Source organism: Megalops cyprinoides, chromosome 24, assembly GCF_013368585.1.
Source record: "Megalops cyprinoides isolate fMegCyp1 chromosome 24, fMegCyp1.pri, whole genome shotgun sequence".
NCBI lineage: Eukaryota > Metazoa > Chordata > Actinopteri > Elopiformes > Megalopidae > Megalops > Megalops cyprinoides.
Window position 1 is genome coordinate 20575314 of NC_050606.1, and position 16609 is coordinate 20591922.

A 16609-nucleotide genomic window follows, 5' to 3' on the forward strand; every position below is an offset into this window, starting at 1 on the left:
GGCCTACAGCCCCATGATCCGTTGAACGAAAAAAACATTCGAAAAGAAGAGTGGAAGAGGTTGTCAGTCCTACCCAGCATGATGTAGCCGGCGATGTCTTTAATAAAAATGTTGCAGCGTACTCAATTCGGTAAATTATTCTCCCGAGACTATATAGGTTATGTCGCCATTAAAGAAAACCAAAATGACAAAAACGTAAACATTGATCTTATTTATATAATCTAACGCAAAGATAAATTCTTCCTCAAGTGAAACCAAACAGCACAGTGAATAAAAGGCCTGCAGGCTGCAAATAATCATAATTATACGTATTGATTTAACCTGAGCGTGGTAGCATTGACGCGGGTTATTGAATGAACTGCACGCTTGCAAGGAAGCTACAAAAGCATTTCGGTGTCAAGCGGAGCCTTCTCACGTCTCACAGAAAGACTGACAAAATTTACGTTTTGGCACCATCGTGCGGTTGACTGTCAGTATCTACGGAAATGCCCTGGCGGGTTAAACTATACCAGATTTGCAAGTTGACTCCCAAAACAAATACACACTGAAGGCATAGACGTTTTTAGACTGGCATTTCATTGAGTACATAAATATATATATATATATATATATATTTTGTTCAAAAGCATAATCACGTTTAAAGAACACATCCCGTTTTAACTTTAAGCGACGTTCAAATCAACATGAACAATGAACATCATTCCTGTGGTGATGCAAGTTTGGAGTCCTCAGTAACAAGTTTTACTGCTTTTCGTTTCTAGGACTTAACCCTAATAATACAATCTTTACATTTATAGATAAAGACATACATTCCGAAGATACAACTAGATTCGGCATGCGAAGTCTCCTTCACTGTAACATAACATCTGGTCTGCCGATGAATCGTCAGTAACGTGTCTTTACAGATGGTACAACGCTTGCTCACCAAAGTTCTTTATAAAAAAGTAAATTTATACATATTTCTGAGGAGAGCCATGTGAGCGCATTGTTGTAGAAGAAAAATCTCCAACAAAAATCCTATAAATGTTGTCTTTGAAATAAGAATATACAAGATTCATATTTGTTTCCCAATAAAAAATAATTCACCATTTTAAGATTTGTTTGGTTAAAATATTTCTTAAAATGATAAAAGGAGTCACATTTAGTATAACAAAACATTCATGTATTTTAAGAAATAAATTCACTATAAAATACATTTTTTATTGTCTGCTCCATTATACTTGCGGAACCTTAAGGTGTCCTCTGTTAACTATGCATCATAAATGAAAGCAAGTCTAAATGAGACCACTGCAAAAATAGGCTCGCGATGCAATTGCAAAACGCTGTCTGAAGACTACAACACGGGTCAGTAAAAGTCAGTAAAATTCCTTTCTTTGGGTGAAAGCTGTAAGATCCACCTAAATCCATCCATGTTCAATGTACAAGAGACCAAGATGGCCAGTCCAAGTTTATGTAACACATTAAAATTTATGTAACTCCTTCGCTGTTTTGGAGACATTACCCTTAAAGTAGTGTTGAGGGATGGTCATTAAGAGTGCTTTCTGAATTACACCCCAAAAACAAAGAAGCTTTAGGGTAGCTGAGCATTTTCAGTGTGGGTTCATACATGAGAGTGAAAATATTTTCAGACACCAGTGCTAGAAACTGCGCCTTCACAGCAGCCTTCACATACAGATGTGTAGCATAAAGTAATGTACTCTCATTCCCCATACACAACCTTTTGCTGGCTAGCAAACCCATAACAACTTATTGAGAAAAGAACCACTGATCAGACAAGGCCAGTTACTCTTAACGAAAATGGATGCACAGTGAGACAGTGTGATTCATGAGAAAAAAACAGAAACCAGTTGCAGGAATTCAATGGTGAAAACTGCTTATCATGCTATTTGAATGCTAGCTGAAAAAGAAAGTCTCAGAAGTGATTCTGAGTCCTTGTTAAAAGGCCTGTTCTTTGTGGCAGTTGGCCACTGGGATCGGCGGTGACGGAGGGGGCAGTCAGCCATTGGTCAGGGCTGGGATGGCAGAGGTGACGCTGTCCAGCGGCTGCCAGTGGCAGTCCATGAGCGAGTCGTAGAGCTCTTCGCTGCGCTCCATGTACTGCTTGTTCAGTGCGTCCACATCCGTCTGGGGGTTAGGGTCTATGCAGAGAAATGGGAGAGGTCTAAGAAAAAGTGATTTTAAACTCTAAGGCTCTCTTTCTCTGGTCACTGAACCAGCCAGTGTCCAATGTTCAGGCCAAATACCTCCTCTGGTTTTCTCTCTATACGGCCGTGTAATCACCCTGCTGGTTCATATTTTGAATAAATCCTTTCCTTTCCACCTGCTGTTTAATTGGAGGTGGTGAGCTACAGATAATCACATCTGAGGTGAGCTACAGGTAACCATGGTTGAGGTGAGCTACATGGCGATTGTGGTTGAGGTTATCTACATGGTGTGTGTGGTTGAGGAAGCCTCAAATCACAACTCCAGGCTACACAGAGTTTTGAGAGTAATAAAAGGTGCTACAGAAATTCACTCTAGATCAGACACTCCCATCTATCATCATTAATTCCCACCAGAGGGTTTTAAGGAGTAGTAAGGAATTACCTTCCACAGTGTCTTCAGCAGAATCCTCAAGAGACTCCGATGTTTGCTGAAAGTACAGACAATCACTGTTCACTTAGTTACAACATACACTATTAGCAGTTACTTTGTTCAGTTTCTTTTAACATTAATGTCAAAATATACCCATTATGCACAAAAATGTACCATATTTATATATATTACAACAAAATACTGTTCCGGGGATTTGATATTACAGTGCATGTTGCCATACCTTCTATAAGCGGCTTTGCTGCCCCAGATTTGAACCAGCAGTCTCATCATTAAAACCCAACTCTCTTAACTTACATTTGCTGTCCAAAGTGACTTACATAGCTTACAAATTCTAAAGCCATATCTATTTCAAAATTTCTATTTACTGAGGCACTACTTATGAGTGCTTTGCCCAAAGGTAGATCAGCAGTGCTCTATCTGGGAATTGAACCAGAAACCTTTGGGTTACAAGCCCTGTTCTGTAAGAATGTACCTCTGTCGGGGGGTGCACGTCTGCGGACATGGGGGGTATGTTGAGGGGCGGAGGGGGTCCCATCATCCCTGGCACCGGAGGGGGCGGGCCGTAAGAACCATACCCGTAGTTATAACCGCTGTACTGGTCATAGCCCCACTGCGGGTAGTAGCTTTGGTATGGCTGCTGGTAGTAGTCTTGTTGGTAGTTGCTGTAGTTGTGGTTTTGGTGATAATTATTGTAGCTGTGATTTTGGTGGTAATTATTCGTCTTGTTTCTGTAATACAAAGGAGGAAAATAATTGAGTCAACAAAGAAGGCTTATGATAGGACAAAAACCAACGGAATGTGGGGATGGTGAAATAAAAAAGCCTAACCATGTACAGTATTAACTTCAGATTAAGTTAATTTACATTTGCATTCATTCATTTGGCAGATGCTTTCATCCAGAGCGACTTACAAGAAGAGCATTCAGTAGGGTTAAGCAAATAGCCACACAAATACAACAGAGTCAACAGTGCCATCATTGCAATGCAGTGCCACTGTCGTACATACTGTCACAAGAGTGAATGTCCAGGTGTCTAGTTTATATCACCACAAGATGGGAGATCCTATTCTCTGTGTCCATAATCAGCCGATCTTGAGACCGTACCGATCAGTGAAAGAATGTGACCTCACCCTTTGTTGACAGCAATGCTAATTCTGATTGGCTTTCCTCCCAGGCCTGTGGCGTTCTGGAACTCCTCCAGGGCTTTCTTTTGCTCATTCTCGTCACCAAACTTCACAAAGCCGTAGCCTCTGTGAGAAAAGGGTATTGAGACCAATCGGCACGCACACGGTAATCGCTGCAGGCGTACCACCATGCAAACTAGATACTTAAAAAATAAATATTTTATATATTTTTGGAAGAACTGAAAATGCTTTTTTACTTTTAACATGAAGTAGCATCACTTCAATTGTGTGTAGCTCTCCCTTATTCCTATATGGGGAAAACAACAGTTTAATAGCAGGTTTGTCTTAACTAGAACAGCAACACACCACATCACCACTGTTACTTTCTCTGAATGAAAAAATAAAGATGAGACAAGGACACATTTTGATGAAAGCCGTGACAGACTTCAAGTGTTCCCCTGGCAGTGACATTTCAGGTCTACAGCAATTTCACAAAGCAACATATATACAAAAAGGAAAGTGAGGATTAAACCATATAAAAACAACAACAACAAGTTCTTAAACTGGCATTTCAACAGAAAGTGCAACATAAATTATGTCATTCAGGGGTCCATTTAATCAGAAAAGTTCAGAGAATTTCAGCTTCAATCTGCTTCACACACCAGAACCAGACCTCAGCTTCACCAGTGTCATGTATCAGGACATCTGCCACAATTAATACTACCTTTTTGCAATTAACTCAGGATTAGATTTCTGCCAGTCCTCCAAAGCTAATGAATTAAACAGCTGAACTGGGGGTTATTTGTTGAAATTAAGTGCACAGGTGCGTAGATCACTGCCCAGCGTTTTTGTGAAAGGGAGTGCTGGCCATGACTGGATCCTTTACCTGGAGTTCCCATACGGGTCTGTGACCACTTTGCCCGCTTTGCACGAATCATACTTCTTTGCAAAGAACTGATGAAGCTGAAAGTCGTCCACTTCTGGAGTCAGGTCTCCAACGAAGATGGAGTATTCCGGTCTAAGGATCAACATGGACAGCAGAGTCAAATAACACTTCCTCCACTACAACCAACCAGCTGCCACCAGTCAATTTACAGTCAGTGACTAGTCAATCAGAGCTTGTTCACCCTAAATCACCAGCCATTGACTTCAAACAATGACTTCCAATCCATTCACTTTGTGTCTGCATTGGTTCTTCACTGGTAGGCAGACTGTTATGCTCATTTTATGACTTGTTAGTTCAGCTTATTTCAGGCCAGACTTTGAATTAACAGTAATGGACAGACAGCAAAACGGAACTGCAGGGTCTTAACCGAGAAGGACACCATTGCTGACTCAAGGCAAAGTCACTCTGTTGGAAAATGCGTTCAGCATAACAACTGCTTCACATTTTAACCTGACAATGATGTACTGTACGATTGGAATGTACATAAATACCAATTAGTGTTTCAGTTCATTCTTAAGAGTTTTCTTAATTCTTTTAATGAGGACTTACCCGGCTTCTGCCCTCTTCCCATGTGTAGCATAGTTTAGCTTAAATTTCCTGGGCTGCAGCAAAAGAGAGGACAAACATGTTCACGCCTTTCCTGACAGCAAGTAGTATTATGCCACATAAATACAAAAAAGAAAAATTTAAGAGTATTAAAAACATTTTTAATCATTATGTACCTCTGGTACTTAGTATAGTCTTTCTCCCCATTCAGCAGTAACTTCCTAACAGAGTTTATTCACCAGCTTGAAACAAAATCATTTTTACAAACAACCTCAGCAACAGCCAATGGGGAGAGAAGAGACTTTTGTAAACCTGCTATCTGGTATGACATAAAGCATTCCCGTTTTACCGGCTTGGTTGTAGTTTGTCACACTACTCAATCTCCGCAACAAACAAAAGCCATTCAATGATTCCAGTGTTCCTATAAAAACCTGAACCAGTGTGTTACATTCCAAATTTTACTTGTAATGTCTTATAAAGTCTTAATTCTGTCATGTTATTGGAAAATATTGGGGAGTAATATTGGGGAGTTTCCAAAATCAAGAGGAAAAAAATGATGTGGAACACATGCTCAAACATGTTGCTCAAAGTTACTTCCAACTATAGTCTTATGCTCGGCTTGTCCAATACAACATTTCCCTGGGGTGCATTTTGAAACATTTTTTCTAGGTGACATAAAAATCAAAACAAATTATACATACACTGTTATGCATACTTTGAGACATTTTACATTTTTATACTGCACTGAATCAGGGAACTAAATCTTCCTGCATATTCTAACCTGCATATCTTCTGTCTGTCCTTGCACTACCTACCTGACTGAACTCATTAGTGGCACTTTTGATTAGCTGAGCACACCTGATTTAATCAAGCAGCAAGGATAGACAGAAGATACGGACAGTGGGCCGCCAGGAGAGGTTTGAGAAACGCTGCACTAGATGGTTTGATGTGTGCACTGTCAAAAGCAGTACTTACTGGATTCGAACCCGGGACTAGCTTTCCATTGAGCCTAAGCACACAGCGGTCAACACTGGCTTCATCTGCTAGCTCCACAAAGCAGTATCCTGCAGAGCCACTGTCAAAGGGGAAGAGGACAGGTTGTGTCTTTGAGAGGAGACCTCAAATAAAGCTCAGCATTGTTTCACAAAAAGAGGAACATATTGCTTACTCTCCTAACAATGATTTTGTCAAACATCTTCTCAGACGAATTGCACATCTTGACACTTAAGGTGCACCGCCATGTTTTAAATTACTAGTTTGAGAATATGATTTGTAGGATTCCCCAAAACAGCCCAGAGAACTTCATTTTAAATTTGCGTCAAGCAAATTGTTCCCTACTCTACGTTATGAGTGAGCTCGAACATGACCACACTTGTAAGACCCTTGAAAGTTGGTAGGGTTGAAAGCAGGCAGCTCCAGGTAAAGTATTGCTACCTTTAACTTAATGTAAATAAGGTGTGGATACACAAAGGCTGGAAGAAGTGGGCACGATTTTATAGCTCTGTCATGTGACAAAGGAGGAAGTGGCCCTGTGCAGTTCCACATTATGGTGATGACACACAGGGATTGTTTTAAAGTAAACACTGAATACGTCCAGGGACACTGTTCTCTATGTGGGGTAAAGTGTAGACAATTTTCATTTTTATACACAGTAATTAAATATTCTAAAATTCAGTTCACTGGCCAGCTGAGCCATGACCTTAGATTCAGCATGTACAACATTACATTGCATTACATTCATTTAGAAGATTCTCTTATCCAGAGCAACTTCCAGCACAATAGAACAAAAGTATATCCATTCAAGTTAAATGACCAGGCTAACAATACTCACAGACCAGTGAGTGTGAGCATAACACCACTCAAGCCCTACCACAAACTGTGCAACCTAACTAGGCAACGGAAGCCAAGTACACTATAGCACAGAATCCAAAATATATCACAATACCTCACGTAAAATAAAATGAAATAAACATCAATCCTAGAAGTATCATCAATATCAAATGCATAACATAATTGTGAAGCACAACATAATGTTGCTTCCTGGGTAAAAACGACATAGCTATTGTGTCCTTAAAATAAGGATTAATCTAATCTAAACCTTAATCTATTTTCTGCGCCTCTTCATTTTAAAACACAAAAATGTGGATCTACAAGTTGCCATAGACTGGAGCGTAAGCGCATAATGTACATCGCTGGCAGACACGAGGTTCGGTAAAAGATACAATGACACTTAATAAAATGATACCTACCCAGTTACTCTGTGGCATATGATTTTAACGCCTAATGCTGTCTCCCCCATCGAGTTGAAGGCCTGCTTTATAAAGTTCTCATCCATGTACGGGTCCAACTGTCGGAAAGAGACAACAGGTCAGGAAGGCAACAGTTGACTTGTTTACACTGTCTACTAACTCTCTGTTGTGGTTTTCGCTAGTAATATGAATTCCATTAAGATACACGTAGCTGGCTAAGCGACAAGCTAATATTTACAAGCCATAGCTATCTAGCAAGTAGTTATTTGATATATGCATTAAAATGTCCAATTCATTTCTCATTAACTACCCAGTGGGACTTGTCTGCTCGAATGCTGCGACGGGTTATCAAGGTAAAGTTAGTTAATTTTGTATGATTAACTAATTAGTTGGTTACCGTGATGGATCAAGTTTCGAACGATTATGACAGACTAGCTAAGGTTAGCTATCCACGCTGTAACGCATGTTAACAGTGGGACAAACTACCAAACTGTATTAACTTTATTCAATCTTAAGACTAAGTTACTTACGTCACCCATCCACAGGCTAGTCATTCTGTTGAACATCTCGGTATAAAACTTCTTATCCTCCTCGATTTCCAAAATGTCAATAAATTTATAAAACCCAACCAGGTAACCTACACAGCTTCTTCTGAATGTCCCCGATCTACTGTAGCCCAAATCGACTCCTATTTCAATGGCTGCCTCGAGTCTGCCTGAAGTAAAATTGTGAGCTATATTTGACACTTTCACAAAATTAAACCAAAAATACATTAATTCATCTTTAATTCTAATAATAAACACATACAAACATACTGAACTTGTTCTAATTATTTGTAGTAAATGTGTTGTACCTTATTTATAAACAGGCATGTTCTTTGGATCACCCGTGTCGCACATTGGATGTGTTAGTCGTATTGAAAACGTGTTGCCATCATGGAGCGTGTGGGGTTGATAGCCGGTAGTTATGAACAGATTGTGTTTGGTTATAAGGTGCGAGTTGGAGAAAAGGTATGTAAATGTCTAGAGTTATGAGATGTTTAACTCTGTAAACATGGCAGCGTGACTGATCGATCAAACCGTGCATTTCGCTTGCTAGAGAGATTGGTTTTGTCAGTCAAACAGACAACTACCCTAGCTAGTTAGTGAGCTAGAATACTCATGTGTTTTAGCGAAACCGAAGTCATTCACTAGCATCAAGTAACAAATAAGCTACTTTCGTAGTTAACGATACTGTAAACTAATTAGCTCTCCGCGAACTAGCTAACTGGATCCATGTCCCATCGACAAACCATTTATTTGGAATAGCCAGCGCAACAACAAACCACTATCATGGCTGCCCGCTAATTCTAGTTCATATGTCAGCTGCGATTTATTGACAGAAGTGTTTATATCGGGGAAAATGCAAATTCTTTTGTGTAGTGTCAGTACTATAGCAACATTAGAAAAGACATGTACCCCCATTACAAATGGTGTTAAGGACAACACTCACAGCGGCTGATAAATTAAGGCTAATAACTCTACTAAACTAAAACTAGAGTTCAAGTCACATGGATTTATCGTGTCGCTCCCAGGAATGGACCCCCACGGCCGACTTCACGCATCACGCTCACACAGCATCTCTGTCAGCTGTGGCCGCCAGTGACAGGTTCATCGCAACAGGGAGCAGAGACGAAACCATCCAGCTGTACGACTTGAGAAAGCGAGTCGAGCACGGGGCTCTGTTGCACCATGACGGTGAGAGATGGCGAGCAAGGTCTTGCCGGCTGTTTTCCCTTTTTATGTCTGTGCACGTGTATAAAGAAATACAGATACAGTTGAAGTCGGTTATCTTGTTTACATTGCATTCATTTATCAAACGCTATTATCCAGAGCGACTTCCAGTACTGAACTGTATATGAAGTGGGATGGCTGCCCTAATCTCTTAAATTAGGTATATCCAGTTAGTTGAACAGTCTGGTGGTGTATTATCAAGCTTTGCACACTCTCAAGGTTCGTTGCAGTTGACCCTTTTAAAATGTCTTTTATGTCTTGCTAAATTCACTTACAGGGACAATCTCATGCTTGGAGTTCTATGGTGCCTCTCACTTGCTGAGTGGAGGTGAGGACGGCCTGCTTTGTGTGTGGAGCACCAAGAAGTGGGAGTGCCTGAAATCCATTAAAGCTCACAAGTAAGTCTTTTTTCCTAAGGAATAGGACTAGCACCTTGCAGATTCTTGGTTTGAGTCCCAGACAAAGTACTGGTATACTCTTAAAAATGACGTTAGCCTGAATTACTTTGGTAATGTCCAGCTTTAGATCTGGTTAATATGCATTAATGTAAAGTTCTTTAAGTCACCCTAGACAATTCAATTCAGTTCTCTTTGTGGTCTAGGACAGTTAACATCCTAGTTTTGCTGTTTATGGACTGTGTAAAATGGAAGCTAAATGGTTTGATCATCTTGTTTTCTCTGTTAGAGGTTATGTGTCATCGTTGTCAGTACATCCCTCTGGAAAGCTTGCACTGTCAGTCGGGACAGATAAGACACTCCGGTAACTACCTTCGTAACGTATGACCCCATGCTTGTATGTACCTGCCATATTATTAATCCCCTCAGGAACAGAAGATGAGGACCTTTGAATTGGTCACTGAGGTTGCTGCCTTGTGGCCACCTGTCATGTGAGACTGTTGGCATTTGTTTATAACAATGTGTGCCTTGATCCATCAGTTTCACAGTTGCACAGTTAAGATGACATCACATTTACTAAAATCAGGTTATGTCATCAGATTTCTGCTTGCTCTGCTGCCTGTAACTATCATGCATTCCTCATTGTGCAGTTTGTCATTCCAAGAATGATCTGAGAAAGTGGTTTAGTCATTGACAGAAATATAAAATCTGTTTAAATCACCGAGGGTCCTCTTCCTGGGGATCAAAACTGTGTACCTTTGACGTCATTCTCAGAGTTTACACATCAAGGGGAGGCGACACTTAATTAGAACTTAAGTCTTGAAATTGTTTTTCTGTTCCAGAACGTGGAATCTAATAGACGGCAGATCTGCCTTCATCAAAAACATAAAACAAAGTAAGTTAATCTTTTTTTCACAGCTTTGCTGTTTGGTAAAGGCATATTGAGGGAAAATGCTATTTAATGCATAGCACTTAATCTGAATTGCTTCACTAGACATTCAGCTGTATGCATGGATAGTATATTAATTGTATGTTCTCTATGTCTCTGTTGGAAAGAATGTCTTCAGTGCAAATTGGTAATATATATACTGTAACAATGTTTTTGTTGTTGTTGGTGGCACTGGGAAGTGATTAAATTCAGAAGGGATGCTTTTTGCTATTGTGATTTTTTTTTTACTTTACCCCTGCCATGTCTTTCTGCTTTTTAGATGCCCATATAGTCATGTGGTCCCCAACTGGAGATAAGTACATTGTGGCTGTGAACAATAAAATGGACATTTACAGCCTAGAAACGGCTTCAGTGACCGGGACCATCACAAACCTAAAGAGAATCTCCTCTTTGAAGTTTCTCAGTGTAAGTTTTTGACTCTTGCAGGTGTTTTGCTTATCTTAAATCACTGTTTGGCATAAATGTTTTTTTGCTGTATGCTAATATGACCTTCAGGGCAGATGTTTGTAACTTTTGTCAATGTTGAATGAGAATTAATTTTGGAAAACCAGACTCAAAATGAAACCAAACTACAAATGCGTCTGAAAAGAACATTGTAAAGATCAGAGCAAGTCAGAAAATGTATTATCATCAGTCCTTCTTGTGTTTAAATTTTACCCACAATGTTACTTTTTTCTTGGAAGTGGCCAGGGTTAGATTATTTGGTGAATATCCTTATTTTTGTAGCATGTTTTTACTTTATTTTCATTCACTAACTACTGACATCCTTTATAATGAATTTTGATCTTTGCTGATGTCGATGAACATGATCCAGCACCATTTCCTGAAAATGAGTTTTTCCTGGATTAAAAATTTTGAAAAACTACCCCACATAATTCCTAAGAACACCATTCTTTGAGACCACACTCTCTCTGTTGTACCATGAGGGGGCAGCAAAGTACTTGCTTATGTCTGTTCTGACACTAGAGTAAATTTCATTGGCTGCAACTAGCCTTGTTCATCAGGCCTGATGACATGTATGATGACAACCATGCTCTAAAGTCCAGTGTTTCTCAATCCTCCTCGGAGCCCCCCTGTCCTGAATATTTTCTATCCTTGCTCCAAACACGCTCTTGATTAAATCAGGTGTGCTCAGCTAATCAAAAGTGCCACTGATGAGTTCAGTCAGGTAGGTAGAGCAGGGAAAGATGGAGAACGTGCGGAGCAGGGGGGCCCCAGGAGCAGGATTGAGAATCAGTGAGTCTAAACCAATAATTTTAGCTTGAAAGTACAGCACACAAAACCTGTGGGTATTTTGCCCGCTCAATTGGCACACATTAGGCATTTCTTGAGGCAAGTGTGGAACAATCCCTGCCTCCTGCTCTCTCTGCATCCTCAGCTCAGCCAAATGCACTGTTGACATTTGTCTTACAAAAGGCCTGGTGCACGGCAGGTATGCAAGGCTAGGCTGCAGCTATAATACGCACTGCAGGCAACCAGTGTCCCTGTTCCCTGTTCACTGCCCGAGTCCCTCCCTCCCCAGCAGCTCCTGCAGGAACAATGTACCAATACAGCCACAGCAGCTGTTTATCAGTGCCCATTTTTGTTCTGCTGTCACAGGCATTGTGGATTATTCATTTGTAACATTGTCTGAAAACTCCAAAAACCGAGGGAAATGTAAATTACTTGATTTTATCATTTGATTTAATATGATTAAATTATTTGATTAATAATTTAATTCAGTTCGTGTACAACCTTTAAAGGTTTACATTGGGTGCATGAATAAAATATGTAAAGATTTCTTACACATTACATATAACCTGCACAACACAATGATTCCACATGCTGTGAGGCTTCTTTCATTGATACTTCCTTTTCCTTTAATTGATGCAGTCAGTAGTTGTGTTTGGTGCCATCTGATTGAATAGAGTTTGGTCATGCTCTGTAAAGAAAGCCTGTCTCTTTCTCAGCCTGCTATCCTGGCAGTGGCAGGCGATGAGGAGACCCTGAGGCTGTACGATATCGACACTCAGAAGTGCCTCTGCGAGTTCAAGGCCCACGAGACCAGGTAGGGGTGTGTCACTCAAATGGCCCTGATGAGTGTGGCACAAGAACAGGGGTGGCTGTGATGTGTGCTGGTTCTTTTGTCCCAAACAATTATCACCTGTGAAACTGGTCCAGTCAATAGCTTATCTGGTCATCTTTAATGATGTATTTTCCCAAATACAGTGCTGTAAAATATCTGAGTGTATGGCACGATATGCAATTATAAAGTTTCAATGTAGCATTTAATCAAGAATTCAATTCAATAAATTACAGACCCCCAAGAATTATGTTTCACACCGCTGCATTAGAATCAAGTGTAGCATTGAATTTCTTTAATTAAGTTTGTTAAAAGTTTTTTGTTTGTTTACAAAGATTGGCTTTTTCTAAAACCTGCCTCACTTTTTATTTTGTGAGTCTAGAGTCAAAGCTCTTGACTGCTTCCCGATGGAGGACTACTGCGTCCTTGTGTCTGCATCAAATGATGGGTTCATCAAAATGTGGAAAGTCGATCTTGATAAGGTAATGAACACAGTAACTATCAATCACTGTCATACAAAATCCTTGGCAGATCTGTAAAAACAACATATCTTATAGTTTGAATAACTGCACCACGCCTGTAAACTTGCATAATCCCAGTTGTGTGAGTGTGTGTTTGGGTGGGTGTGGATCTGAGGGCTTGTGATAATAATGGCTCTCTCAGGTGATGGAGCCCCCAACCCTCCTCGGGGAGGTGAACACCACAGCGAGGCTGACCTGCTTGGCAGTGTGGAGGCCGGGCCCACAGCAGGAGGCCACAGTGGAACAGAAGCCACAGGCCGCAGCCTCCCAAGGTACCGCACTGAAGCCCCGCTTTGTAATACAAGCTGTCCGCCAGCCTAGGGAGAAGCCCAACATGTATCCATTCACTGTTTTCATTCGTTTTTATTCACATTGAAGATACTTGGCAACTTACAGCGTGTATATTTGGCATATTATTCATTGAAGCTGATGAGTATTTACTGAGGTAATTGTGGTCATTTACCCTGCTACAACTGCAGGGTAACTTGGGACTTGAATCTGCATGCCTATGAATAATACACTTTATTTGTACATTCACGCCATACAATCAGATGTAAAGGGAAAAAAAAGGTTTGAATTAATGGGAGAAATTGTTCCCTGTCCCCTTGTAAAAGGCAATCAAAACAAACTCAGGGTCCACAGAGTCCACCACACCTCACAACATCTGACCATGGAATTGTCTTAACACATTAGAGGCTGAAAGACTATTCATTATTTTCACTAACAGCTGTGGAGGACGTGTCTGAGCCTACCAAGTCAAAGAGGGTGAGGACATCTGCTGAGGAAGTGGTCATTGAAGAGGACAGTTGCACCAAGAAGACAAAAACAGAAACCAGCAAAAAGAAAAAGAAGCAGAAAACACAATAAATTTGTTATTAAAATGTGTGTCTTAGATGTGTCTTGTTTATTATAGCATTCTACTATGATAAAATACTCAGGAACAGTATGCAGACCTTCACTCCTATTCACCATTTGTGGGGGTATAGTTTCGGAAATGTGTCAGATCTCGAAATTTACAGGATTAAGTAGATTTGGAATTAAATGATAGTTATATAATTTAGAGTAGGAAGTATAAGATTCGCTAAGTATAAGGTCGCTAAGATTTAGTGCTCTCTAATTTGCATAATTCGATACGGGACACTGACGAAAACGGATCATTTTAACTAATAACACGATGACTTTTGACTTAGGCATTTTTGCAGTGCGACTTCGATTGAGGAGTTTCCAGATCTAGACCTAAGGCTGTAATGGTTTTCGGCCATTACAGGCGGGTATTTCTGATCGTAGGGCTGACGTGCATTAGGCATGAAGGAGCGTTCCTGGCAACACTTCCTGAACTGACCCAGCTACTTCCGGATTATAACAAGACAGTCAAAACAAACTTTAAGGTTTAATATGTAAATCGTATTTTATAGTTAGCCAGAAAATTGCAACATAACTAATAACACAAGCTGCACGTATGACAACAGTCCAATGTCTTCCAAACCATTCAGATAGCACTGTACATTACATGCCAGCAACGAGACGCCTTTACTCAGCCTCCTATCTCTGTCTTTATGTTACGCCTTTTCATTTGTGCAAAAGGTAACTCCGGGTAACTGCACTGAAGAAATTCAGGTGCCGTTTTTTCTCCCAGTTTTTAACTGAAAACCCTACAGGTACACGGAAGATTGCGAAGTTAAAGGCAAGTATACTTTAACGGTAGTCATCTCCCCGGTTGGCTGTTTCACTGATTGCTTGACGATGAAGAAACACGAGTTATCGACAGTGGATTAGCAGGCTAGCTAGCTAAATAGCCATCTCGGACATTAAAACTCGGTCAAACCATGTTCACGTGGTAAATTACCAAGGTAGCCGTCGATATTATTTTCTAGTTAGCACATTAGCCAGGTGTTATAAATTCAGAGTAGATTTGAATCACCTGGCTGGTATGGCATACATTTTAGGTATTGCATTATTATATTTTCCCATTACAGCTAAGCGTTTGCCTTATTTTAGACAATTGGTTTTCTGGCTTGTGCCCTGGCTATAATTTATATTTACTAAGCTTGTCAGTTTATAGTTCATAATATACTAATCTAGCCAGACTAACGTTGGAAAATCAAAGGAATAAATACACTGTAGTTGTTTCCACCAAGACATTTAGCTAGCTGTGCTAGCTACTTTAAGTTTGTGCGAAAATTGTAAAAGGTGATATTTGTTGCCGTTTCCTTGTGATTCTAGGTGTGAACATGCCCGTTGACTGGATTGGATATGGCTATGCAGTCCTTCTTGTAACAGGGGGGATTATGGGCTATGCTAGAAAAGGTACAGCAGTGTTCGAGTTATAAAAAGCTACTTTAAAGAAAATGGCGCGTTGTGGCATCTCCTAAATCCTTTACAGTACTCCTTTACAGTAAGGGAGCAGCTCTTGCCTCTTTATCTACCAGATAAAGTTTGGGCTGAATGTCTACCCGCAACATTTAAGTTGTTCAGTATCATGTCCTGAAATGAGACGTAGATGGCAACGAATGCAGCGATGGCACGCACACATCCGTTATATTCTGTGAAAATGCAACGAACACAATCTCCCAGCAGACCTAATGATCAGCCCTCCCTCTTCCTTCCGAAGGCAGCGTCCCCTCCCTGGTTGCTGGGGTATTCTTTGGGTGCCTGGCTGCTGTTGGGGCATACCAGATGTCGCAGAACCCAAAGAACTTCTGGGTTTCTCTGGGTGAGTGAAATTGTGGTTTGGGGCGGGGATGGGGTGTTGTGTTTGAATAGCAAATGTGTAGGTATAGAGTGTTCTACAGGAGTAAAACACATTGTTTGGATGTTCAAAGCTTAGATGACAATTTTCTTCTGCCAGGAATGTCCTAAGTTTTTTTTCTTCACTCTCTGAACAGCTGCTGCAGGAATACTGACTGCTATCATGGGAATAAGATTTTTAAACTCTGGGAAGTTCATGCCAGCAGGACTTATGGCTGGTGCAAGGTACAGTACTGTGGCATTCAGACAGATGGCCAAAACTAGATTATTTACAAAGATATGTGGAAAGTGAAAATATTCTGTTCATAAATTTCTTCATATTACCTTTACCTTTTATACAGATCTGAAGGACTGATTTTATAGAAAAACAAATGAGTCAATGGTCATTCACAGTCTCTTGAATTCTTCTGTCTTTTCTCTTTCACAGCATCCTGATGTTGGTGAAGATTGGTCTGGGCATGTTATAGAAAGCACATCAAACAAACATAATGGTCACTGGAGAGTGGCCAAACTTCAAAAACGCTTTGTAAAATCATTTTCCTTTCCTCAACGCATTAATTATCATAGCAGACCTTCCTTTTCTCATAATAAGACATTTTAATGGATATTTTGTTAAAAAACACATGACAATAAAATGACAAGTATCTTCTATAAAATGACAACATGAAACGTGTGTCACACTCTTTTGGCATTCTGCTAATGAT

The 16609-nt window shown here is 40.2% G+C and overlaps 3 protein-coding genes across 3 annotated transcripts; 2 read left to right on the forward strand and 1 right to left on the reverse strand.

The window, feature by feature from the left end:
* Positions 1-1155: 1155 nt before the first annotated feature.
* LOC118771231 (tRNA selenocysteine 1-associated protein 1-like) lies at positions 1156-8132 on the reverse strand. The gene is made up of 9 exons (XM_036519161.1): positions 7989-8132; positions 7459-7556; positions 6185-6284; positions 5213-5265; positions 4604-4735; positions 3724-3843; positions 3068-3323; positions 2587-2632; positions 1156-2138 (listed from the first exon to the last, which is right to left on the reverse strand). Exons 1-9 carry the CDS (start codon positions 8022-8024, stop codon positions 1996-1998), a joined length of 984 nt encoding a protein of 327 aa, XP_036375054.1. The 5' UTR covers positions 8025-8132; the 3' UTR covers positions 1156-1995.
* A 246-nt stretch (positions 8133-8378) lies between these two features.
* On the forward strand, positions 8379-14024 carry pak1ip1 (PAK1 interacting protein 1; the record flags this gene model as incomplete). Its single annotated transcript, XM_036518731.1, has 10 exons — positions 8379-8468; positions 9032-9194; positions 9508-9628; positions 9915-9989; positions 10468-10520; positions 10834-10979; positions 12524-12621; positions 13019-13118; positions 13300-13429; positions 13885-14024. Coding segments are annotated over 10 exons (1116 nt in total), but the record flags the coding sequence as incomplete, so codon positions are not given.
* Positions 14025-14484: 460 nt separating this feature from the next.
* Positions 14485-16527, forward strand: LOC118771163 (transmembrane protein 14C-like). Its single transcript, XM_036519064.1, has 5 exons — positions 14485-14841; positions 15381-15464; positions 15769-15870; positions 16043-16130; positions 16333-16527. The coding sequence occupies exons 2-5, from the start codon at positions 15389-15391 to the stop codon at positions 16370-16372; spliced, it is 306 nt and encodes a 101-aa protein (XP_036374957.1). The 5' UTR covers positions 14485-14841; positions 15381-15388; the 3' UTR covers positions 16373-16527.
* The last annotated feature ends 82 nt before the right edge of the window (positions 16528-16609 follow it).